This window comes from Phoxinus phoxinus (genome assembly GCF_949152265.1).
Source record: "Phoxinus phoxinus genome assembly, chromosome: 21".
Lineage (NCBI taxonomy): Eukaryota > Metazoa > Chordata > Actinopteri > Cypriniformes > Leuciscidae > Phoxinus > Phoxinus phoxinus.
The window spans coordinates 26,689,403-26,716,065 of NC_136896.1; the positions used below are offsets into that span (position 1 = coordinate 26,689,403).

The following is a 26,663-nucleotide window of genomic DNA, read 5'->3' on the forward strand; positions in this document are numbered from 1 at the left end:
GTGTCCTGTGGTTTCTGGCACCAAGACTTTAATAGCTGGTCCTTCAAGTCATGTATTGTGAGGTGGAGCCGCCATGGATCGAACTTGTTCCCACAGATTTCAACTGGATTGAGGTCTGGGGGATTTTGAGAAACACCTTGAACTCTTCATCATGTTCCTCAAACCACTCCTGAACAATGTGAGCAGGAGATTGCATTATGCTGCTGAAAGAGGACACTTCCACAAGTGAACACTGTTGTCATGAAGGGGTGTACCTGGTCTGCCACAATGTTTAGCTGCCACATGTCAAATTTACGCCCACACGAATGACCGGATCCAGGGTTTCCAGCAGAACATGCTCAGAGCATCACTCCTCCACCGGCTGGTCATCGTCTCACAGTGCATCATGTGCCATCACTTCCCCGGGTAAATGGAGCACACGTGCACGACCGTCCACGTAATGTAAAAGAAAACGGGACTCATCAGTCCAGGCGACCTTCTTCCACTCCTCCATGGTCCAGTTGTGATACTCACGTGCTCATTGTAGATGCTTTTGACGGTAGACAGGGATCATCATAGGCACTTAAGCCTTGGGAGCTCAACACCCTGGTTTGTGGTTTGTTCATCCTCGGACGACTGTTGGTATAGCCTATTCTCACCAATGCAACCCACAAGCCTTGCCGTTTCACAGATACTTTGTCTCGGTCAGCTTGCCATAACAGTTCAACCCTTGGTCCTAGTCCATGATTATACAAGAGTATTGAGTCCATTTCTCCTGCACCCAATACTCTTGTATAATCAGCAGGTGGCGCCAGTAACACAGGGTTTCCCTGTAATCTCACCTGCACTGTTTAAATTACTGTAAACCTCCATTTTAATGCAGGGAATTATGCTTTAATTAACAAAAAATGGTTTATAACCATTACATTAATTATAAATAATGAATTTTGCTTTGAAATTATGTGTGCATGTTTGCATTTTAAAACCAACCCTTTCTGCAAAGTAGGCCTATATGCTATTTTATTTTGTATTATTATAAGAACATTTATTATATTATATGTTTTTTCTTATTTTTTTCCACTATACAACATGTAACAACATGAATAAGAAAGTTTCCTTTTGCCTCTTAACATTGGTTCATTCTTGCTGGTCAGTGGAAAGACTGTTATCTGACATACGCCTGGAATGAGACTAACAGAGGATTAAAGATACATTGTTCACAATGTCCTACCCGATCTCCTGCACTGCATAGCATGAGTTCATGCGTTTTATTTGGCACAATATACACATAAAGTAATCTTTTACGTGCATCCGATATATTTCGTAGCCTATCATGCACGCAAAAAGTGTGTATCGTCTGCACAAAAGTAATTTCTGCAAATAAAGAGCATGCAAATCTAAAGCATAAACTCGTTCTATAGATACCCAGGAGATTGGGCTCCACTTTCCCTTTCTCAGGAAATCATTGGGCATGCTCTATGAGGGTCGTAGGGCTCAGCACTTAAAGAGAGATGTTCAAAATGCATAGACTCGTTTGAAAGTCTTGATGGGAGCTCTTGTAGACCTTCTATGTTTGATGTTTGAAGTGTTTAAACCTCTCATTTGTGGCTTGGCCAAAGCATTGAAGTATTCGGGGAAGCCTGCAATTACAGGATGAGTGTACAGTTCCACTGGTCATCCAGGTTGAGCGCAGTCTTTTGTTGTGACGATTACAAATGGTTCCGTCTTTCCTCAAAGTGCGTAATTTCCATTAAGCACTCCCAAATCCACCGGAAAATGTGCACAGCTGCGGCTTAACACACTGCCTTTGCCAGGTAATGGGTGTTATATTGTTGCTGAATTAAGCGGCAATGTTCAGATGAAAACATTGTAACAATTTCTGTGTCTGAAATCGCATACTCTCTTAAGTAGGAAATGAATGAATAAGTCCTTACTTTGCAAGCTCTGAAAGAGTATGTTCTATATAGTACGGTTGTGTGTAGTAGCCTATCATGTCAGCATAGTGCATGCATTCAATAGATTCAATTTAGTTACTGTATCTCTAAATGTATAATGTATTTATTATACATACGTATGTGTGTGTGTGGCTTTTTCATCATTTTCTTTTTTGAAACATGCATTAAAAATGTGTGTGAGTAAGTGCATACATGTACGTAACACACTAACTAATGAGGGGAGGATGAGAGGAATGTAATTAAGGTTGGAGAGGCAGAGGCCCTCCCACTTGTGATTTTCTTCTCTCTTTTTGTGTGCTGCAAAACCGAATCAATTTCTTTGAGAAAAAAATCAGAGAGCTCCAGAGATAATGAAGTTCAAGGTTCTCTACATGCTTTAGAGTACAGACTGAACAGCAGGTTTAAACAACAGGCACTCTGCACGTTTTTAAAGGGATAGTTCACAAAAAATGTCGTTCCAAACCTGTATGACTTTCGTTCATCTTCAGAACACAAATTAAGTTATTTTTCATAAAAAATGTGTGATTTCAGATAATAGAAGCTTAACTGAACCTGCTTGACGCACAAGAACAAAATTGGTTCTTGCGGAAGCTCAAGTGTGCTGCGTTCAAACTTTTGGAACAAAGTGGTAGTTGCGTAGACTGTCAATGGAGGGATAATAATCTCTCTTCATTTATGTTCCGAAGATGAACGAAAGTCTTGCGGGTTTGGAACGACATGAGGGTGAGAAATTGACAGATTTTTTTTCATTTTCTCTCAGCCTTTCAGTTGAATTCAATTATGGTGAAGAAAATTTGGAAATATGAGAAGTAATAGTGTGCCCTCCATCATCTTTTAACTATTTACCCAATTATTAACAACAATACAGTTTTTATTTAATAGAAATCCAATAATATAATAATATTATTATTTAATAATTACATTTTTGAAGGCACACCAATGAGGAGAAACATCTGTAATTAAGAAATTGGGAATTGGGAAATGTATACAAAAAATATGTGAAATTGAGGACAATGGGTCAGTTAAAAGAGATTAGATGGCAAATAATAACTGGACATGTTTCAAGTAACATTTGCCATCCAAACTCTTTTAACTGACCCATTGTCCTCAATTATTTATTGATAATATTTTAGTATTTATTTACTAAAAACACTCAGAACACTGTATAGCAACCCCCTAGTAACCATCCAAAACGGCATCATGGCAACACAATTTACATAGACAAGCTCTCTTTTTCTTCAGAAAAATGTATAAAAGAAAAGAAGATAACTTGAACAGTACTAAATCTTCATTAGGAGGGCAAATTTAATGTGGAAGCAGAATCTTTCAGGATCTCAGCTGTGTTTCCAAATACGAATGCTGTCTTTTAAAGTGTTTTTTCTATTTCGTTTAATCTTTGTTTCATTCGTTCTATAAGATAGTTCGAGTGCTCACAGGCTGTTGTAAAGATTGCTATGGGAGGCAGTTTTGGGGTTATGAGCTCAGTGTATAGGTTGTTAAAGGAAAAGCCCCAGTAATACGCTCCCGGAGGACCACAGCTGTCGAAGGAGTCCGTTAGTAAATGGCTGCCAGCTGTGGCTGGATATGGTGAATGAAGCTTTAGCTTTACCATCAAAAACTCTTTTGCTTTCTTACCCACACGCACATATATGAATGCTCACTAGCATTTACCATCTGTTAAAAGTGATCTAATGATTTCTTTCCACATCTCATGACTTCATCTTTACCCCTTCACAAGTACAGCTGACCTCTGACCTTTAGCCTTACATCCTCTCCTCCAAAGAGATCCCGGTTCACAGCAGGTGCAACTCACGTCCACACAAATGTACTGCGTGTTCTTCTGCACGAATGCATTCTGCTAGAGCAGAGGAGTATAACATTTTTGAATGAATTTCTCATCTTTGGTGCCTGTATTATGCACACTTTATTTTGGAGGTCTCCTACGATAGGTTTACAACATGCATCCAAGTTCAAAGAACAAAAAAACATGTACATTTTCTCATAATAAACATTGCACATCACATATTTCCTCACAGTGACCCGTGACAAACGGGTCATCAAGCATTTGGTCCCTCTAAACCCATCCTTTCCGAGAGCCTACTGTGCTCTGATTGGTCAGATGCCCGAGTCTGTTGTGATTGGTCCATCACTTACAGCGCGTTTATAGAAACAAAACAAAACAAATCTAAATTTCAGTTCCACGGCACTTCTGTATTCAGAGATACAAACTGGAGCGATGCGCCGCTGTTCGCATGTAGCCGTTGAGGACCAAAGGCTGGCATTATGCAAATTTGTTACAATCCATAGGTTTAGGCAGGAAGTGAGACTTGAATTACTGATGATTTATTGCAGGCAGTTGGAAATGAGTTTTTCTTTTGGGAGGTAATGACTTTGAAACTTTGCAGCTCTTTAACATTCACAAACAGCTATATTACACATTACATAAATGGTATAGTTATTAGCTTATGTGCTTTTTTGGTTGTTCTTTCGGGAGACTTAATTTAGCTCTTTATGGACTTATACTTCAATTATCAACTTAATTTCTTAAGAGAAATTAAATTTAGACAGAAATAGGACAATTTCTGATATAATTATGGAACTATATGCTAATGTCAGATAATTTGTTTATAGGGGAAAAAAAGGTTAATGAGAAGTACGAGTTCATATTGAGATCACTGAGACTGATTTCTTTGAGACGTCGTTCAGACCTCTAGAATATACATGTGAGATTACAAGGCACTTTTAAGAAGAAGAAAAATCTAAGAAAACATTGCTCTAAAACCAAATTAGATGTTTTAGAGATATTACGAGATATAATGCTCACATAAGGGAATTCCACTGACAATTTTATTTAAAGATATTTAATACGTGACTAATCTGAGAGTCTATTTACTAAAAAAATATCACATTGCTTCTCTTCAGCAAGAATAAGGATCTGCTGTGTTTTCTCTGAAGCGCTTGTAGGGCGGCGTTTTCTAAATGTCTATGTCTGTTCCATTCTCTGGTTTTCCAACTTATCAGAAGGAATAGACGGCACCGAAGCAGCTGGTTCCTCTGGGTAACGCGCGCGTGCTTCACAGGAATGTGTTCATTTCGCAGGACTGACTCGTTCTGAACTGCTGGACAGAACAGCTGTGGTGGGACAGCCTCAAGGGGGAGAAGGGGGTCCCTCTTTTCTTAATGAACTCTGTCAATGCATTCAATCTCTTCTCATTCTTTAGCACCTCTCAAGCCTTCAGCAGCTACCATGGTGGCATTTTGTGCAGCAACTGTATATAGAAGATCTCAGAGTTCAAACCTTTTAAAAAGCAATTATCAAAACCAGTGTGTGTGAATCAATCAAGCCTACATTTAAAAATAAATGTTCCAAAAACAGGTTTTTGCAGTCATGCCAAAGAAAAACCGTATCTGGTTTCTCAAAGAAACTTTTAATTGAACAGATCTTAAAAGAACCATGTCTGTCTTGGTGTGAAGAACATTTTAATAAACTAAATAATTATTTTAAAGAACCTTTTGTACAATAGAAAGGTTCTGGATGTTAAAGGTTCTTCATGGATCCATTGATTCCAATAATGAAGCTTTATTTTTATGAGTGTAGAATAAAAGATATGAAAAAGATATGAAAAATGTGAGTTATCTGTTTTGATATCTTAACAGGGGTCACAATGCAAAAAGAGAAGTTAGGTTTAGGTTTAAAACATGAAGGAAATAGAGAATATTGAGGAAAAAAAGAAAAGTCTTAAAAAATAAATAAACGTCTTAAAATGTTTTTATTTGGTTGCTTATTTTATCGATGCAATGAAAATGATTTTTCAAATGAAAATGAAGCAAATATGACATTTATAGACATTTAGTTTTAACAAAAAAAATGAAAATAAACATTTTATTATGTTTAATATTAATGTTTACATATTGTTGTTGTTGTTATTTCACGGTGTTCTGCAGCAATTTTGTCAGTCTATATCACAGTGCATCTATTTACTATTTACATCTATTTACACGATATTTTATCATACCTCTGTAAAGACCCAAATCATTTCATTTGAAAAAAGTGCCAGGTGTTTCTTAAAATCAGACACACAAGCCCTGCAATACTGCAATAGGAAGTATTACCGTCTAAAGAAGAAGCCTAAGTCTGTTTAAGATAATGAAATGTGTTATTTGCGGTCTGGTTTGTTGATGTGTTTGCTGTTGTGCTTTGGCCCGCATGTGTTCTGCTGTGTTGATGAATGGACATGTAATGATCTGAAAGACAGATTCAATTGAGTGTGAAACAGGTTTCTGTTCAAAGAGAACAAAGACCTGCTCTAACACTCAACTCTTCCCGACTTTCTTTGTTTAACGCACTTCAAAATCCTCGGGATTTCTCAGACCTTAAATCTACTTTCCCAGAAACCTTCCCTCAATTATGAATATGGAATAGTCTCACTTCAAAACTAGGCCAAATATCTGCAACCTCTGCTTCAAAAAAGTGTTCTAATAAAGTGAGACTGCAAAGAAACCAACACCTCAGTTTTTTCTCTCCAAATGAAGTTTAGACAAAATCCTCCTCAGTTGCCTTTGTTATCATAAACAACAGAATGTGCACAACACAATGACCAGTTCAGATTTATATTATTATGTCCCAGTCTTTAAAAATGCCCTTCAAATAAACTTATCAAATCAAACAATATAACTCATTATATTTGATAAACAATGATAGCTAATTAATTCCAAATCATTTGTAATGATAATGACTATTATGAATTTATATAAAAAAATTGATCTCCCTTTATATTAAGTGTCTTTAACTATGTACTGACATTTACATTAATCATGTGAAACAACAGACTTATTGTTACCATGCATGTTTTTACATTGTACTTGTATATAGAAAAATACCTGCATGTAATTACATCTGTTTTATGTCCTATATGCTGTTGACCCCTACTTTACTCCTTAACCCAACCTTAACTCTAACCATACCACCCTAACCATACCCGTATCCCACCTCGATAGCAGCAAAAGTGCTTTGCAATACAACATGAACAACCTACATTACCTAACATTTTAAGTATACTAGTTAAAGATAACTACTATAAAGTGTAACCAAAAATTCATTATGAGATTTTTAATATATTTTTAATATATATATATCAGATATCAGGATGCCTTCCATCCTTCTGTAACCGAAGACCCACACAGGATTGATGATCACAGAGAGAGGATTGGAGAGAGTCGTAAATGTACAGAAAGTGGGCTGACACCGTGTGATGTGATTTCCTCACACGGTTCTCACAACATGTATCACATAACAGGCCCCTATTGTCCAATATCTGATATGTTAAACACATGTAGCACTCACCCAGAGTTGGGAGCCAGTGGGAAAAAGCTATGCCTCAGCTGTAAACCCAATATACTGATGACAGGATGAGCTTTCGCTTGTTCTCGTGCGCTCTGTCTTGTCATGTGAGCGTGCGGTTTCGAGTTCGCTCGGGCCGTACGCTCTTCTGTCCACTTGTGTTGTACTGTGTAGCACTGTGATTTGTTTTACTGGCCATGTGCTTGTGTTTTAGTAATGTTTGGTGTGAGCACATGGCTTGTCATGTATGTTTCCTTGTGCCGTGTGCTCTCCTGTGGATTGTAGAAATGTAGTAGCACGTTCATCTGACAGTCGTGGGTCTTTCATGCGGAGACTCTCCTCATGTGTTTGCGATTTGAATGTAATGATGCATTTAAAAGTGAATGGCTATACGTGCCTTAACAAAATTTCACAATGCTGCTGCAGATGCAATATAATGTAGACAACATTGCATAAATAAATCTATCAGTTAGATACTGATAATTAAACCTCATAACCGCCGGACTTGCGCGTCCTCCATGTCTGTAGTTTTTTATAACACTTTTCACTCGTGTTTGTAGTTCTAACCGAATCCTCGTCCAACGCGCGATGGGTTGTGGGCAATATTAGTGCGCATCGATCTGCACTTCGGATTCTGACCTGAAATGATAGACCATTTGGGTATCTTTGGAACACTAATTTCAACATACTATGATTTGGGATGTACTAATTCTATTTTCGAATACTATTTAGGACGGATATGCGAATTGGGCACACCTCCTGTGTTTGGGGTCCTGTGCTGGTTCGTCGTCTAAGATACCCTCATGTTTCCTGTTCCTGCCAAGCAGGGGCGTCGGACAGGGGGTAATAGAGTGGAACAGAGTAACAGGGGCCCTCGGCGAAGGGGGGCCCACAAAGATATATTGATATACGTATATTGTGGTGTTGTGAGGGGTCCTTGGTTCTGTGACCGGGGTCCAACATTTGGTGCTACGCCCCTGTTGCCAAGTCCAGTATGTGTGAAGTCTTTCTGCCTGTCTTGTTTCCCCCACGGGGTAGTTTTTGTTTGTTTTTGTTTTATTTTATGCTTAATAAAAGCCCATTGCTCTGCATTTGAGTCCTCACTACTTTCATCAACCCAAAACCTTGACATTTGAATTGTTGTTGTTGTTTTTCAATACACTAGCCCCTTAAGAGACACCCCCTTTTTTTTAATAGACATGAAAATGCACATTCCGAACTTAAATGGCTGTAATTCAAGAATTATTTGGAATATAGATGTAAGAATGGACTTGTTTTAAAGAAGACATTTGGATGATTTTTGTAGAAGTGAAATAAATTAAGAAAGTTAAACAAAAAAAGTTATAGAAGTTTGAGTTTATGAAAATGTACAATGTAAAAAATTTAATTATTCATATTTTATATAAAATATATATTTTCAAAAGCTGGTGGACTCTAAAAATGCAAAAAAAAATCAAAGCCAAAAATCTGAACAAGTTGTGATTCAAATTTTAGGTTGATATCTCAAAAAATAAGCTTTCAGTGAGATTTTGTGTGGGCGCAGTACCAAACTTTTTCACTAGTTGACATTAATGCCCATATAAGGGCGCCTCCATTTCCATATGTTGTTTGAGTGCAGATCTGAACCATTATTTTTACAATTTTCATACAATTTATTAAGTAGACATCCTATTCAGAAGTAGTATTGGAAGTTTGGCAGATTTTTAAATGAATTCAACCTCTAAGAAACACAAAAAGAACACGCATGTGCATTATAGCTCGCTGCCACATCACAAATGGTGAATCTATTATTTTTTTATTTATATTTAAAAAAAAATCAGACCTTTTTTTCTAAAAGAATTGAACGGATGCTATCTTTTGAACTCTTGGCATGAAAACAAACTGAGGTTTCTACCATTCTTTCATGATTTTTCATGTTCATCACTATTTCAAAATAAAGGTCTGAACACGCCTTAGGAGTATGAAAATATTCTTGTTGCAAATTGATAAATTATGGCTCCTCTGTAATTTATTTTGAAAATCAGTCACCAAATATGTAAACTATTGTAAGCTTTCAAATGATGTAGTTTGTCAAGATTAGTTTAGGTTTAGTATAGGATATTGTTTAAATATGTAATGGCTATGCCAAGTATCCTGTTTAATTAAATGGGTTTTATTTCTGAGCAAAAAATAAATTAACTATGACTTTTGCCTTAATAAACTCCTAATAATGTAGTTATTAAGTTTAGGTATTGGGTATTAAGAGATTAATATGTACCATCAAACAGCCAATATCCTAGTAATATGCATGACAATAAGCAACTTATTAGTGAGAATTGGACCCTGAACTAGTGTTACCGAATTTTTCTTTTTGTAAGACTGACAGTTGGTCAGACAGGAACACGAGCATTTCTCTTTGATTGTCTTAAAAACGATCTGATAAAGAAAGTTTGAACCAAAGCACAAACTATTTTCCAAACAGAGTATTATCTTCCCAGTGCAGAACACCGTGAAAGCTTCAAAGCTCTGAAAGACGCAGACGTTTTTTGTGGTCTACACTTTGCCTTTGCTTTACTGCTTTTTTGTTGTCAAATAAATACATGAACTAAGCCGGAAGACGTGGATTAGACATGTCAGAACAGGAGCTGTATATGCAAAATAACCACGAGTGCTCATAATAAATGATGGTTGCACACTTATTAATTGTAAGGTATCAAATTCTCAGTTCCTGTAAAGTTGCTCTATGGCCACGATCATGGATTTGCTCACTGACTCAATCAATGGCATAAGTTTGGAGCGAGACTGACCGACTGACTGGGTGACCAATGGCAGATTGGTGAATTTTCCGGAAACCAGTGATTTTTTTTGCAGTCTTGGTGACCTTGGTGGTGCAGATATTAGACGTGATTGACCTTAAAGGACTGAGCTCTTTGTTTGTCACAGATTGACGGTTACAGCTGAGAAACATGTCTTTCATAAGTAGCATTGCCTTCATGTGTCATTCTCAAAATATGGTGACAACCCTGTCCTTTGAATTTGAAATTTGAAAGTAATGTTACAGGCATTCAATATTTGAATGAGTCAAGTGCCTGAAAAAACCTAATCTGGTACACCGCCTTTATGGCATTTACAGTTTGTCTACACGCAAATGCAAAAGCCTTTCAGAAGATTTAATTTATTGTTCTTCACTTGTAGTCTTTAACAATGACCATTCCTCAGCAACAATCTTAATACAACTCATTTAGGCCATAACAACTCAAATTACAATTATATTGTCATGTCTGGCACTTTTTGAATTCAGAAGTTGCCACAATGTAAAGTTTCTCTGATACAGCGCAGTGAAGCAGTAAAGGTCACACTGGAGCTGGAAAACTTGGCAGGGCTTTAAAAGAACTCAGTGCTCTCACATTTGGAGAGCACTGCGCACATAGCAACCAGGGTCTCCATGACAACGGCAGGCCTTGTCATCTAGGTGCGGACAGGAGTGAAGCCACTGACCGAAATGCTGCAGACTTGCTCAGTGAATCTGTACAATAACGGATTAAATTCACTTTAACGTTGGTTTGCTTCTGAAAGATCTGAGCTGAGCTAAGTAGATCAAGATATGTTTTATCAGCAGGATTATTTGCTCTTCCAAAGATCCAGACGATGTTTGCTTTATTATTGTCGGAGAAAGCTGCAATCTGTCTTTCTTTTAGACATTATAGAGTGCAACAGTCGGGTTCACGGTCTGGAAGGAAAAACTCCATTAATTTTCTCCATAAGGAAAAGGATTTTGAACGAAAACGTATAAACCTTTTAAGACAGACCTACTGTGAGCTATGAGGTTGGTAGTCCATGGTATTTGCTTCTGCTGAAGCCATCAGCCTGCATTATTTCAACTTATTTTTTTAAATAATCGTGTTTAACAGTGGAATTCCTGGGGAAAGACTACATTACCCATAATGGTTTAAAGAAAATTACACCAATCAGAGACTCTCCGAAAAAATAGCTCTTTAACTCCGCCTATTCCCTTGAAGTACTGCAAATGGCGTAATCGAGTTGATCGCCTTATGCTTTGAAGATACTGAAATGTTTGTATATATACAGTACATATAGGCTATATAAAAATACATACAAATTAGGGCTTTAAAAAACGCCTTAACACATGCAATAATTTTTTTTCAGTTTAACAAGTTATTTAATAAGTCATTTAAAGCAATTAAGTTAAAAAAAATAATGTTTTGCTTCAAATCACAGTTTGTAGGGTTATGATTCTCCTTATAGCTGATTGGCTTGATTCATGGCTTATAACTCTTCAACAAAGACCATTTTAAAATCCCTTTGGGAAAAATGAATGAAAGAAAAAATTTCTGGAACCAGCACTGCTGAAAAAGGGGGCGGGCACTAAAGCTCTCTATTGTTAGCTCGCATATTTATTGTGGCAATGAATAATTGCTCCGACTCGACTGCTTTTGTCTGTATTTAAACTCTTTTGTGTGGACAGTGCAAACAAAACCCTGTTTACGCCAACTGACAAAGTCTAAAACGGATTAACAACTGATAACGCTTAAAGGACTGAAGAAATAGACATAGGCCATGGGGTTCAAGGGTCAACAGGACTATGCCGTTTAAGAACAACGTAACAAGTGATCACAGATCAGATTTCTCCCTCTCAGCTTCATTTATCTTAAGTGGCTAAACTGATCTCACTGAGAAATGGCCCTGAGGTAACGTCTATGCATTGTCATTCAGCCTAGAAGATGTTTGGGCAAGAGAATTCCTCTAGTCATGCATCTCTCTTATTTGTAGTATTTAAAGGAACAGTTCACCCAAAAATGAAGATATTTCCTCAAGTTGTCAAAAATAAAGATATTCATTCAGATTTGGAACAACTTGAGGGTGAGTAAATGATGACAGAAATGTCATTTTTGGGTGAAGTATCCCTTTAATCACCCTCAGGGTGTTCCAAACTCGTGTATGCTTATATATTATGTATTTAGTTTCATGACGTGTAATGATATCTGTGAGAACTGATATTTCCAATATTTCTAGTGTAATTGTGCTGCTCGTTTTCAGACTTTTATTAGCAGAGAACTAGGACAATTTATATATTTAATGTATATGCAATGTTAGTTTACATTTTGATTTGTGGTTTTTACCTAATTAATTTAGATTAGAGTTAAATCTTCAACACTTTCAATGGCTAATTGTGTGTGTTTTTTTTATACAATCTCATTCGTATGATCTGCTTTTGTTCCACTGACAGTTATGTTTAGGGATGGATCTTTATTTTCTTTTCTAAAAATCACACATTTCCATTAATTTCTGTTCATCAGCACCACCAAGTTGAACTTTGATGACATGTGACTAAAAGTACAATTCTCATTGGTTGCTTACAGTGATTTTCATTAGAACACCATACAAAAATCACGGCATGTATGTTTTCGTCAGTCTAAACAGCTGTTCATTCAAACTAAAATGTTAATCGCACTAAATATTTGGTTCGCTTTGGTGTGAACAGGCTTTTATGGTCCCGTTTTGTCACTTTGTTGTATGAAAATACATGAAAATTATTCAATATTTCTACTTTTGTGTGCCTTTTACATGTATATAATGACAGTATGTTTCGGGGAAAGGGCAACATTGATTCTTTAATTGGTTGGCATTGGCAAATTGCTTTGAGTAGAACACTTTTATGAGTTAAAAAGAGACATTAAATGAGAAATAAGAGTGCTTTAGGCTATATTACTCATTACATCCAAGTATGTACTGTGGTTAGACTCTCTGGTAAACCCTAGGGTACTAGGCGGGCTTTATTTCGCGAGAGCAGTCATACTGGTGTTGGTTTACTCTGGGCCTGGGAAACAATACAACTGACATGTCTATCGTTACAGAACTGTACACTGAATTAATCCTTTAACATATTGCTACTAATATCCCACTTTTTATCTCTACCAACAATGAATTCACAAGTCATTTGTGTCGCCAAGTCTCATTTGCTGTGTAATATTCACACTCACGGATCCAGCTCAGCATTCCCTTCATGCATATGTAAAAATGTTGTTGTCATGGGCAAGAGTAATATCTGTGTCCGTAGAGAGAACAGAGCCCTACTAGATTTACAAAGCTCACTGTGGAGCAGGTAACATCATCTGTGCGGCTGAATAGACTGCGATATATATGTGCGGTTGCTTCAGGTGCGGTGAAGAGCTGGAGGGAGTGTATTGAGACAATTTTACAAGCCTGTATGCTTTACTGACAAAGAAAGCCAGAGGATCCAGTGTGACGGGAAAATGGAGGCAACTAAAACAAGATTTAATGTGATTTAATGTGTCATTTCTTGCCATGCATAGGCTGCTGCTGTTGCAATGATGAGGTGGTGTTGGGTGGTTTCTAAGGTGTTGCTAGGCGTTGATTCCCACCAAGTCCCAAATCTCCAGGATATTCCCGTCTCTATCAGGTCCAGTCTAGATTTTTGCAACACAATCTAATGGCAATTTGTATATTTTACTACTATAATTTGCATACAAATTACTACATTTGCCTGTGAGATAAACATTTTTGTGCATATTTTATCTGCCAGTCAAAAATCAAAAGGCTAATTGCTCTGAAAAGTAGAGCAACTATCGTTAACAAGTTCAGGCGTCATGTATGTCTGTAGAACAAATGTATGCAATAATAGTGATGTTTGGCAAACTGTATTTCAATCTGGTTATAAACCTGTTTGATATGAAAGTCTTTACCCCAAACATATTTTCTGGAGCTGAGGAGTCTCTGTCTCTGTAGTGTGATCAACTTGGCCTTTGCCATTTACAAGGCACCAGTGCTTTGCAGTTTTTGCCCAAAATATTTGAGTGTTTTCAGTGTATTCCCCTAAATGGATAATTCTGCAGTCTAACGACTTTCATGGGCATACAGTTCAAGGCTTAGGATAATCCGAGAAGGTCCAAAAAGCACATCTACAGGGAATATAAACTAGTAGCAAATAAAAATAAAAATAAACCTTTCCATGCCTTTTTTAATAGATTTAGATCTGCTTGGAGACTCATATCTGCTGCTGCGCTTTCCCACGAGCTGGAGTCTTCCTCCCTGTTAGCTGGATCATTTTCCTGTGATCTGCTATCTACAAAGCTATTATTTAAGTTCAGATGGTGAATCCCCCCCCCCCCCCCCCATCACACACACCCCCAACCACACACACACACACAAAAAGACATCCGCCCCTCCATCCCCCACCTCCCCGGATAAAGGGAGGAGAAACTCCAAGGCATGACAAGGCAGATCAGAATGAGAGGGTGGTGGCGTATTAAGGTCCCTGGCACAAGTGGGATCAAGCCTTGTCCCAAACACACAAGCAGGCAAACATAATCATAAAACTAAGATGAAAATCTCTGGTAATGTTATTTTGAATGTTGCTTCCTCCCTGGTTCAGTCAGTTAGACCTGGGGTTGGTCTGTTTTGAGTATTGCTCTTATCAGGACTCTTGGCACTTCTGCTCCAATCAGAGTCTTGATTATGAGGAGCTTATTATTACGATTATTATGAGCAGGCTGATATTCAACTAGGTAATCTAATGTGAATCTACATTGAATCTGCTTTCTGGGGAAAAAAAATGAATTTTTTTTGGTCCAGTTTTAAATGTTTTTAAGAGGGATTTTTGCTAAGTTTTGATATTACAGTTTTTTTACAGTCGCTAGGACACATTTCGTAATACTTAGGTCACTTTTTCACACATATATTTCTGTTGTGCTCACTGTGTGAAGAGTTTTGAAAAAGTGACGTAAGTATTGAGAAATGTGTCCTAGCGACTGTAAAAAAACTGTAATGCTATTTTTTATATAATACAATTTTGCTTTATATTAAAATTAAATTAAATCATTGTCATATTATAATATTAAGGAATGTGCTTAATTGTAATTGAAATAATTCCGTAAGTAAAACAAGTAATTGTATAGTCCTAAAATAATCAGATTTATTTTTTCCCCTTAGATTTTGTTGTGAAATGTGACTTGGACATGTTCTCTCGAGATTAACCCGAGATGAAACTCCCGAGATATGAGGTAAAATATGAACAACAAAACCTTGACAAATGAAATCTGATGTACAGCAGAGCAACAAGTGAATGCGTATGTAACAGTGTGTGTGTGTGTGTGTGTGTGTGTGTGTGTGTGAGAGAGAGAGAGAGAGAGGGGGGGGACTTTAAGGACTCTCTCTCCTTATCAGACTTGTTGGTCACTTCTAGTCCTCTATTTGTGGAAGCGGGACTAGAGTGTGGCGGGAGCGGCAGGTCGTAATTCGCTGTGAGGGTGTGTGGAGGCGGGGAACAGACAACAGCAAGAAACACCTTACAGCTCAGTGCCAGAGTGTGAAGAGAGGGAGACGCTTACCTATGATTGACCAGTGATTGACCAGTCCAATCTTATTGGCTTTGGTTGTGGAAGAGAGAGAGAGAGAGAGAGAGAGAGAGAGAGAGAGAGAGAGAGAGAGAGAGAGAGCATTAAACATGGCTGGAAAGTCTCTGCACTTGTGCGTATTCGTAATCTACGCGATTCAAACAAACACTGGATTTAACATTGACGTGCAGTTCCCCGTCATCAAAGAAGGAAAAACCAAGGGCAGTTTATTTGGATTTTCTGTTGCATTGCATAAACAGACCGAAAAGACAGAGAAGAATTTGTAAGTACCCTCAGTTGCTTTGCGGAATGATACATTATATGTCACATTACATTTGCTTCTTTTCTGTCTTTCTGAGCTGATCTAATAGGCTACCTGAATAGGATTAGCCTACGCTATAAATGACTTAACATATTCAACATTGCAAACCTTTAGATGTTTATGCTCCTCACATGGATTCATGTATGAATTAATATCTAACTGTGCGCATCTAAAGAGTGAGAGAAAGAAAAGAAAAAACTACCTCTTTCGCACCTGCAGTGACCGATTCGCGAATTGTTTATTTGAGCCGATTCTGTTGAATGATTCGGTCGAACTAGGCTAATTCATAAAGCTTTCGTTGCCTATTCTCTATAATAATTGGCTATTGTAATTTACACAATATTGTAGCTGCATGATTGCTGATTTCCAGCTGTTCCGTGCTGCTGGTGGTACACCATCTTGGACCAACAACCAGCTGTTCGCACAAGCGCGGCAACCTCTCAAAGCATCAGTATTGATTCTTCAGTGACTCGCATCATTGAACCAATCGTCTTAACGAACCAACTGGCTAAAATTAATAGGAACTCTTAACGCTATTGCGAAAAGCAACCTTCACTAACTAGCTATTTACTCATCAGTAGCCTATTTCATTTCAGTTAGGCCTGCTATTACCTTTTGAGTTGTCCTGCTTTAAATATGTGACAGAATTTGTCAAGCCTGAAGTTCTCTATAAGCTCTAACAAAAAATACCACCTTGACAACTTGATAGGCTACTATATGTTGTTGTTGTTTTATCTTCTGGAAATATACCATGGGAAAAGCATATATTTTTGGGGTAATGACGTTGGCATCAAGTAGCATGGCATATACAACTATCATAAATAATCATTCAGCACTATGCAACAGTACATGTCCCAAAAATGTTAATATTTGATACCATGGTACCACCAGTGAACGTTTCTGACTTGTTAAACTTAGGCTCATTTAAAAATTGTTCTATAACACGGCTATAATTGACAGCTTTATTTTATAATACTATTTATATAATACAAGCTCTTTTAATGGTGTATATCGGTTTACAATTTCTACAGTGTTCTAGTTACCCTGCTAAGGTCATTTGAATACAAATCCAGTGAAATAGCCCGGGTCTTAACGCATCAACAGACGCCAAGAACAGTCAAAACAATAGGACTGTAGAGAAGGCAGGGCAGAGTAACCTACTGCAACTTTTCATGATCGTTTTCCTTCTAATGAGAAACGCCCGCAGCTTCAAAGTAGCCTAAATCAGATGGGTCAGATGAACCTGTTTTAGACTCATTTTACCTTCGCCAGTGGGCTGGCTATGCCAAAGAAAAATAGGCCTCTACACCTCAAGACATGGATTTAAAGCTGGCTGTGCTTTCGTAAAGACAGGAAACAGTCTATCGGATAAACATAATCTACTTTCTTTAGGCTTTTACAGTTGCTTTAATATGATATCTGGTGTCAGAAGTGTTCCGTTTTCTTGCTTTAAAGTAAGGCTTTGTGCGGCAGAGCTCTGTCATTCCCTCATATCCTGTGCCGGTAAGACCTGTTGCCTGGAGAGACTGTTTATGCTTCTGATAAACCTATTGCTCTCTCTGTGGTTGCTTTCAAAAGGAAAACTCTCAGCAATGTCTTGCTGCTAGGCCTATATATCAAAGCATGTAGTACCACAATTAGTGACACAAATTCAGCACCTCTCTTTAGTGAGAAAATGTATTGAATGTGCTGTATGTAATTGTCGCTGATGTATTTTTTGAAGCTGTCAGTTATGCCTCTGTTGTGGTATGGTAGGGAGTTCCCCCAAACAGCTCTTTCCTTATTTGTGAGTTCCTGCTAATTAAGAGTCTATCATCTAGTTTCATCTATACAAGCCCTGAAGGAAGCACTTCACAGAACTGTGGAATCTCCTCGGCGCATGTTTCTGCCGACGACGACGATTACTTTGAATGTAATCACCTAAATCACTTCTTTTTTTGACCTCTCTGGTTCAGAGGTTCTGCTATAAATTTGCCACTTAATGCAGTGTTATTGTTGAAGGACTGGATCGATGGGCTCTGCAATCTGGGGAGCATGATATTGTCCAGGCTCTGAAACATGAGAGGGGGCCACATGGTCACAGTGACGTCCTTCACTCATAGACGTGTGGGTGCACTGGTACAGAAAGGGCATTTTGGATCTTTGGGAAGGCTAGATGGGCAGATAATGGGCAGTTAAAGAAGACCCAGCTGTGTTCACTTTAACAGCCATCTAAATAGACCGTTTACCCTTTAGAAAAGATGCTTTACATGCTGTAAAACTGACAGCACGCTGGCTTGTGAAAGGCTAGCTCATAAAGTCAGTGCAGTCTCACTCTCATCATGAAAGTGAGATTATTTTACAAATGACAACAAATGTAATTGTTTTATACATTATATTGATAAAGATTAATTCATATTGTTGAAGTTTAAAATGTAAGTTCTAAATTCTGACTTTATGTACATATATATTCGGACTTTATGTATATATATATATATATATATATATATATATATATATATATATATATATATATATATATATATATATATATATATATAATACAATGTAAGGTTCCATTACATTGGTTAATGCATTAATTAATAATGAGCAATACATTTGTTACTTTATTCATCTTTGTTAACATTAGTTTGTATAATACAATGGTAGAATTAGTTTTAAATTACTTCAACTACATTTAAATTTATATAAAAATCTAATCAAATCTCTCTTTACTGTAGGCCATGTTTGTCTTAGCAGGACACTTCCCAGACCCCTCTCTTCTCTCAGCATATCCTGGGAGATGGAATGTGTTTGCTCAAACTGAGGCTTTTTTAATGAAAAGAGACAAATATATTTCTCTGCTTTTTTAAGTTTTACAACCAAAAACCAAATGTCTGCACTATCTCACCACAGAGACAAGAATTAGATCTGGTTTTAGTTGAGCATGAGGAGTGTGAAGATTTAAATAATGCAGGAGTGAGGTGCGATCACCCACTTACAACATGCATTAACACTGCTTTTAGAGCTTTTAGTGTGAAACTAAGACATAAGAGACAAGGGAGGTGAAGGATTTGCTTTTCAGGGAATGACATGTTGCCCCACTCAGGGTTATCATCTTCAACTAAAACAAAAACTATAATAAAAAATAAAAAATAATAAAAAAATGTTAACTTAAAATAAAATAAATTAAAAAAGCTTAAACTTATTTTATTTCAGCTATTTGCCAAGGCAACATTTCTCATTCACTTTAGTTTAACTTAAAGTAAAAAATTAAAACTAATAAAAACTAATACAATACTATATATATATATATATATATATATATATATATATATATATATATATATGTATATTTAAAAAAAAAACAAAAAAAGAATAAAATGACAAAAACCTGCAACAAAATTACTTAAACTTTAAATAAAATTAAAGTGAAAATAGAACATTTAAAAAAATTCAAAATATTAACAAAAACTATGATAGTATATCAATGATACTGAGGGACCGTTTACACAACACCATTTTCAACTAAAAGCGTAAAACGTTCATTTGCACGACAACGGCATTTTGGGGGCCTGAAAACAAACTGAACGGGTTTCAAAGTGCAAGTTTTTGAAAACGATAATGTTACCGTCTCCGTGTAAACTACAAAAACGCCATGCGCATGCGTATTACGTGTTCAGTCAATAGTTGCGTAGTGTTTCTTTACAAAGTGACATCGCCAACTACTGGCCTGGCAGCAGAATACAGCGTTTTTAGTCATTTTCGCGGATCCGTTGTCGTCTGTACGTGAAAAAAAAGCGAAGGAAAAGCTTTCCCGTTTTTAGTACATCATTGTTACAATAACAAAAACCATCTTCATATCATAATTGTGGAAATTGGTCCAAACGAGAACATAAAATTAAACCTTGCTTCTTATAAGTCATGTACTTATCATGTATTTTACTTGGTTTTGTCCATTGGGTTGGATCATGAGAAGCAATTCATTATATTTTGATTAGAGATCCCACATTCCAACATTTTTGTCTTTGGAATAAAGTGCACCAATGAATCATGCACACACACACAGTAGTATTTTTTTAAGATGTAAAAGAGGTCATTTTTAATTTCAGGTCTGCTAGAGTAAACTGTTCATATCCCTACTTGATCCCTTTTCAGAGATGGCAGCCTCTCAGAGCACAAAACAAATATATACCCCTCTTACGACCTCTTTAAACAGCTCGTTCAGCGTGGAGTGCCCAGTGGTTCTTTATGTTCTTTTCCTGTGGAGAATCTAGTGGTGTTGTGTTCAGCTCTTTGATTGGCCCTTCCAGTCTTCTGACCCTGTGGAATGCTGAGAATTCCTCATCATGCCCTGCTCAAGTGGACCTGCCAGGTTGCAGGTTGGGACAGGACGGGAACCTCTCAAAAACAGAGGAGGATTATAGCGCGGTTAGAGGCCTGAAACCCAGACAGACACACATGCACAGTCATTTGGGGCTCAGCTTGAGAGTTTATTAAATGCTGAATGTGCTTTTGTTTTTTGATGGAGTAAGAACAGATCAATGAGTCTGATTACTCTGAGTCACACATTTAATTAAATGAAGGAAAACGTGTTGCCAGGCTTCAACTGTCTGCAAGGCTCAAGGCAATGTTCTTTCATTTGATGTTCTTCTCTCAAAATCTGTTATTAGCTATGTTTCCATTCACCTCTTTCTATGCGCATTTTGGGATATCGCTGGATGGAAAAAATGCACATAAACTATGATGGAAACATTTGTTGCTCAGCATTTAAAATCTATTTTGGTTGTTCTGAAATGCCTCAGCAAAGTCTGTTGTAAAAGTGGTCCAGTATAACCACCACCCAGAACTGTCTTACACGACTGCCTTCCCAAACAGCAGCATCCACCTCCAAACGCAAGATAACTTTATTGTGTTTCGTCAATTTATTATTATTTATTACAGTTTATTACAAAGTAATGTATTATATACTAAATTATTTGAAATAGTGGCTTCTCTTACTGCTGCAACTTCCCTTTTTCTTAGTGATTTAGCGCTAGTTTCTCAGGAAGTAAAGATTTTGTTCTGTTCAACTCACTGGATGGACATGTTTTTATGCGATTTATCGCAACTTTGAATGGAAACATAGCTATTGAGAGTTTAAACTCTTTGGTAACTTCAAACATTCCATGAACATATCGACTCCCTCTTAAAAAACAGCACTCTTTCTCCATAAATAGTTCAAATACTCTTTTCCCGGTATTTCATTCTCAGCTCCCACAATCCTCTCTGGCATACCTCCCTCGTTCTGATTATTTATGTACAATAAGATAGAAATAATTAATGAGCTCTAGAGCAAATGTTTGCATGGACTTTCACATTCCCAAGATTACTTTCATATCACTATATTTAAACAAGAAAAGGACTTTGTTTATGAGTGAATAAACGGCACTGTTCACGGTGCTTCGGTGCATGGCATGGATACGTGAGATTTGGCAACCCTCCAGCATTCTCATTTTTCACCCAAGCCGTTACACTGTTTGATTCAGGTGTGGGTCTTTCAAAGCTCCAGCTGTGTACCATGATGATACCCTGTTGATGATGAGCCTGGGTCTCCATTAATATGTAGGATTTGTATGCAGTGGTAATGACATTTAATCCAATTCTTTTTTTGCCAATTCAATTTTTACAAGTGATAATACACTTCAGGAACAAATTTTAAAGCAAAGGATCACTTGTTGACCCTCATGTCATTCCAAACCAGAGGTGTGTTTCCTAAAAGCATTGTCAGGTTATCAGTTTAACGAGTCGGTGTTTCCCGAAATCGCAAATAACATCGGAAAGTTGTGTGGTTGGAACGACACATCTCAACCTGTGTGTGGAAGCATAGTTTCTTGTTTGCATGACATGTGGACTCAATAAAACCTTATCTTAACCCTAACCCTAACCTTGTACGGGAAATGTACGGCAGTATGGCATTTGTTATTTTTCTGTTTTTCCAGACAACTCCAGACATCTATTGTTCTAAGAGAGTGCATTATAAATAATAAATAGTCTTCATTTTCTGAAGAAAATGTGATTTGTGCTTGTCCATTTCAAATTTATATTATGTTGCTTGGGTGTTTTTGGAGGATTGGTAAGTGGTTGTTAGGGTTTTGTAGTTGTAATTTTTCTTACTGTTGTGGGACAGTTGGGACTGAAGTCTGTTTTACAGATTATCTCAAGCTGAGCTGTAAATATCTGGCCATCAAAAGACCCCTACTGGGAAGATCATGAAGTCCTCACCATTCTCATCAGGGAACTGGCTTTAATTTCTCATCCTGAGCAGATTATATCAGATGAGAAAGAGTGAAGGTGTCTCACGGATAAGTGAAAATGGTCACCTAGGGAGCTGGATACGTCTGGTTGCTCGCTCATCATTACTCAGTGCTCTCAGGAAACGTGATACAAAGGGCCCACCTTTCAACACGCACAGGAGAATACTAATTCATGACCCCAGAGTCCAGACACTCTTCACAACACAAGTGCATCATGAAACATCAGGCTATTTTGTTCCACATTTGATCAGAATGAAATGTTTTAAGGATTGCCATGTACTGTGCTTAAAACATGTTGCCTTTCAATAGCGCTGTATTGGTATTCTAAAAACATTCTGGTTTGGATTTGTTCTAAATCTCTAACCCTAAAGGTGTAGTCAAATTAGTTAAATTTTGCTGACAAAAGTCCATTGTCAAATTTCTAAACATTCTCAATTCAGGATTACTTGAGATTTACTCAATATGTGACTTAAGATAAAAATGGCAAGATATAAAGAGCCAGATTTACTAACAGCTTGGCCAGTGCAAACCCTCTTTTGGCGTTAAAAAACTAGGATTTACTAGACACGCAGTGAAAAATTAGCGCAAAGGCATGGCAAAGGTGGACAAAGTTATTTTTGCATCTGACTTTATTGCATACGCATTTTTAGGAGGTTTTCTTTTCATACACAATATTTATGCATAGAGGAGAGTATTTCAATGAATCATGCAAGGCGATTTACTAAGGTTTGTGCTCGTCAATTTACTGGTATTTGCACCATTATTTACCGCCCAAAAAAGCATGTCTTAAACTGGACGCTAATTTGCGCTGCTCTTGGTAGATTGTGTTGGTCATTATGGAAACGACTCGGCTATGTGTGTCTGTGTTCTTTAATGTGTGCATCGTCAGTAGATCACGCGCAGAACTTTACATTCCCATCGGCGCTTCTTTTGGAATTGCGTAAATTTGGACTTAAGTCTTGTGAAAAATTTAGTTTTTGTTTACAATTAGAACAAATATCTGCCAGTGGGGTCAAAAAATAAACTTAGTTCAAAAGGAAAATAAGATTATTTTTCAGACATTTGTTCTTGTTTTAAGCATAGACTCACTTATTTATTTTTTTCATAAAATTTTCAGTAAAGAAGACTTATATCTTAAGTAGGTTTGCTTCTCAAGTAAATGTATCTTGATTTAAGAATGTTTACATATTTTTACTGGAAAACAAGACAAAAATACTGAGCAAGAAAATGTATTTTTTCCAGTGCACTTAAGTCATTTTCAAACCAAGCAGCTTTCTGTTTATCAGTGAATCTTTATGCCCAATTTGAACATGTTGCGGAATCTGCGAGGGGAAATGTTCACTGAACAATGGAAAATGGGACCGCAGTTTAAGTTTTAAACTTTTTAAATTAATTTGAATTGAGACAATTAACCTACTCGGTGCAAACTTTGTACAGTAGTATGCATGAAATCTACAGTATCTTTAGTTTGTGTAAAATTTTGTAAAAGGATTAAAGGTTTGCAAATAATGAGTTTTGTCAGAAGACAAATTGTAACCAACAGGCATGTCATAGTAGCATTTGCATACTGAATTACGATTGGTCATTTTTTTCCTACAGTCATTTGCATACAGTCATTTGCATGATTGGTAAACTTTGTTTATTCTTTTGCTGTGTTGTAACCACTGCTGTTTCCTTCAGGACGTGCAGGACGTTGTATGTTGATCCTCTTAGCGTGTCTGAGGTCGAAGCGCAAGTCCATAGCCTATGTCCCTCATCAATATTTTTATTTTTCCTACTGTTTGCAAATCAGTGCAAAGACAACAGCGTAATCTGCAATTAGTTGTGTAGTTGCTCACCTACATGGCAGACTGGTTGGCTTATTCAGCATATTCATCCGAGCACTCCCACCTCTACCAATAAGCGGGCAATGGTGCGTGCATCCAACATAAATTAGCTAAACAAGAGTCAGCAGCTTTCAGAGAGTCAGATTTAAGTCTCCTACGTCTCCTACAGAGGAAGTGAGAGTTGCTGGATGTGCTTTTCTTGGGCCACTCAGCAGGAGCTTCTGATCTGTATGGATTCGAGAACTGCAGCTGAAGATGTTCAGGTCACCATGAAATGTATTTTGCTCCGGTCATTGTGGTCAGGTCACAGTCAGACTTCTGACTATTGACATAGAGTCTGGTCCACACTGAAGCTTATTCTGGCCAATAAATACCCTGAAACTGACATGAAAACTGCTGTTTTAAAGCAGTAGAAAATAGTTGACAACACAAATAATCGGACTAATAACTATTTACACTGCACAATTAATTGTACTAACTAGTGTTAACTAGTGTGAAAAGCTCTTCTGTGTTTTCCTTCACGAGGCTGACTGCTTGTGCTATTTGCTACATTCACACTGCAGGGTTTATGCTCAATTCCGATTTTTATTTTATTTTTTGCAAGGCTGTTCACATTTCTAATTAAATGCGACCTTTTGTGATCTCCTGTGTGAACGTGAAATGACCCAGAAGTGACCCGCATGCGCAGAAGACTACGTCAACGACGTCACTTGTTGTTTGCGGAAGTAGCTCAATTTCATAAACCGCCCGGTTCCGATAAGAGCCCTCGAGTTTGGCCTGAATAGAGCTGTCCCCCCAAATATGAATTAAATCAGAAACCTCGCTTCCCTTCCATTGACTGGTCTCAGCATCGTCCGCCATAGTTGTTGTTTATCTTCTCATTCCCTCCTACTTTAACGCAGAATTATGACGTTTGTAGCGTATCAATGATGTGCGGGTCGGATACAGGTGACCTTGCCGCTCAGACTGAAGTTGTATTTTAAAAGATCGGATACGTATCGGATTTGGACCACATACCCAAGTGGCCTGGGTCGCATTTGAAAAGTTCGGATCTGTGTCGTTCAGACTGTCATGAAAAGATCAGATACAGGTACAGTTACGAAAACAATCGGAATTGGGTCGTTTCAGCCTGCAGTGTGAACGTAGCCTTAAGGACTCTGTCTGCCTAAGGACTCTTAACTGCTCGTCATCAAACATTTAAAAAACATTCTTCCTCTCCTGAAAGATACCCTCACGTCTCGTTCTCCTCACGTGCCTTCACAAGCCCCTACTGGCAACTCCTAACCACTTGAGAGACCTCTCGAGCTGTCTTAAATAACTGGGAGGCTAAAAGTGAAAGTGAGAAATTTGCTTTTATGCTTACATTTGAAATTAGGAGTAAATTTCATGAATTCTCAGCAGCACTTAAGACTAAAATGGCACTTTGAGAAGCTTGATAAATACAGGCCCAGGTCTTATTGATGAATGTGAGAATGATTGAGAAAATATGTCAATTATTACAGAATTCTAAAACAATATCGAAGACCATTGATAATCATTGAGAGATCAATTAACATTTTAAAAGTTTATAGTGTTTATACTTAGTCATTTTTAGCCACTAATTTATTTGTTGACATGCACTTAATTAATAGAATTCAATTCTCTTCAGGATGTTAAATTGTCTATTGGAGGTGTTTCCATCTCTTCTCTTTATGTTTGCTGTCGTGTGTTTGATAACAGATGTCTTTTCCTCTGTGTCTCTTCTACTAATGGTGGCTGGTGCTGCTCTGACAGGATGTTTGCCTGCTGGAAAGCCACTGACAGAGTTGCCTGTATGTAGACACACACCTGAAAGACACAACAACAGCTCTGGATGTTGCTAGTGTCAACATTGGAACTGGAGTATCATTTCTGTTATAACTGTTTTGACACGGCTAGAGATCCAAACACAGCTTTTATTTACGATAATTCACAGTCGTAATCCAGAAACAGGCACAGGGTCAAAAATACAGGCAAACAATCCAAACATATAACAGGGTAATCCAAATAACATTGTAGTTGTAGCACAAACCAGACTTCGCAACAAATGAGTGGAAACACAGGGCTTATAAAGGTAGAGCCTTGGATATTCAGTAATATTCAGTAATAATATATCTCATTGATTATGTGAAAAAAATTGTTTTGCCTTATCTGAAAGTTGAAAACTGTTTGAAGAAAAATGTAAAGACTGGGGTTTACATTTTTTGTTAAAGGGGTCATGACATGAGAAACCAAATTTGCCTTGATCTTTTGGTATATAAGAGGTCTTTGTACCATTAAAACGTCCTGCAAGTTTCATAGCTTAAGACTTCCTCCCCATTATAAACGAATCATTTATTTAATCAAGCTCTAAATACAGCTCGTTCTGGATCCATGGTAAGAAGTGACGTCACGGTACGAAGTGACGTACCAGCGTTTGCATATGACCGCCTCCAGCACAAGACAACTACACTTAAAGCGCAAGGCAACTACGCTCATTTCGTACCATTGTCGCGCCCGCGCGCTGCGCGCCTCACAAGTGTTCAGTCGACGGACAGCGAGTGGGTCTGTGTACAGGGAAATTACGATGCCGCAGATGTGCTGTTCCTGGCTG

General features: G+C 37.5%; 1 protein-coding gene across 2 annotated transcripts in view; it reads left to right on the top strand.

The window, feature by feature from the left end:
- The first annotated feature begins 15,499 nt into the window (after window positions 1-15,499).
- itga3b (integrin, alpha 3b) overlaps window positions 15,500-26,663 on the top strand; it is a 45,417-nt gene continuing 34,253 nt past the window's right edge. The window contains exon 1 of one of the 2 annotated variants that reach the window (XM_079594472.1): window positions 15,500-15,912. In XM_079594472.1, coding sequence (XP_079450598.1) covers window positions 15,740-15,912 — 173 coding nt within the window. In that variant the 5' untranslated portion in view covers window positions 15,500-15,739. The remainder of the gene's footprint in view (window positions 15,913-26,663) is intronic. The other variant, XM_079594471.1, reaches the window with a different exon arrangement.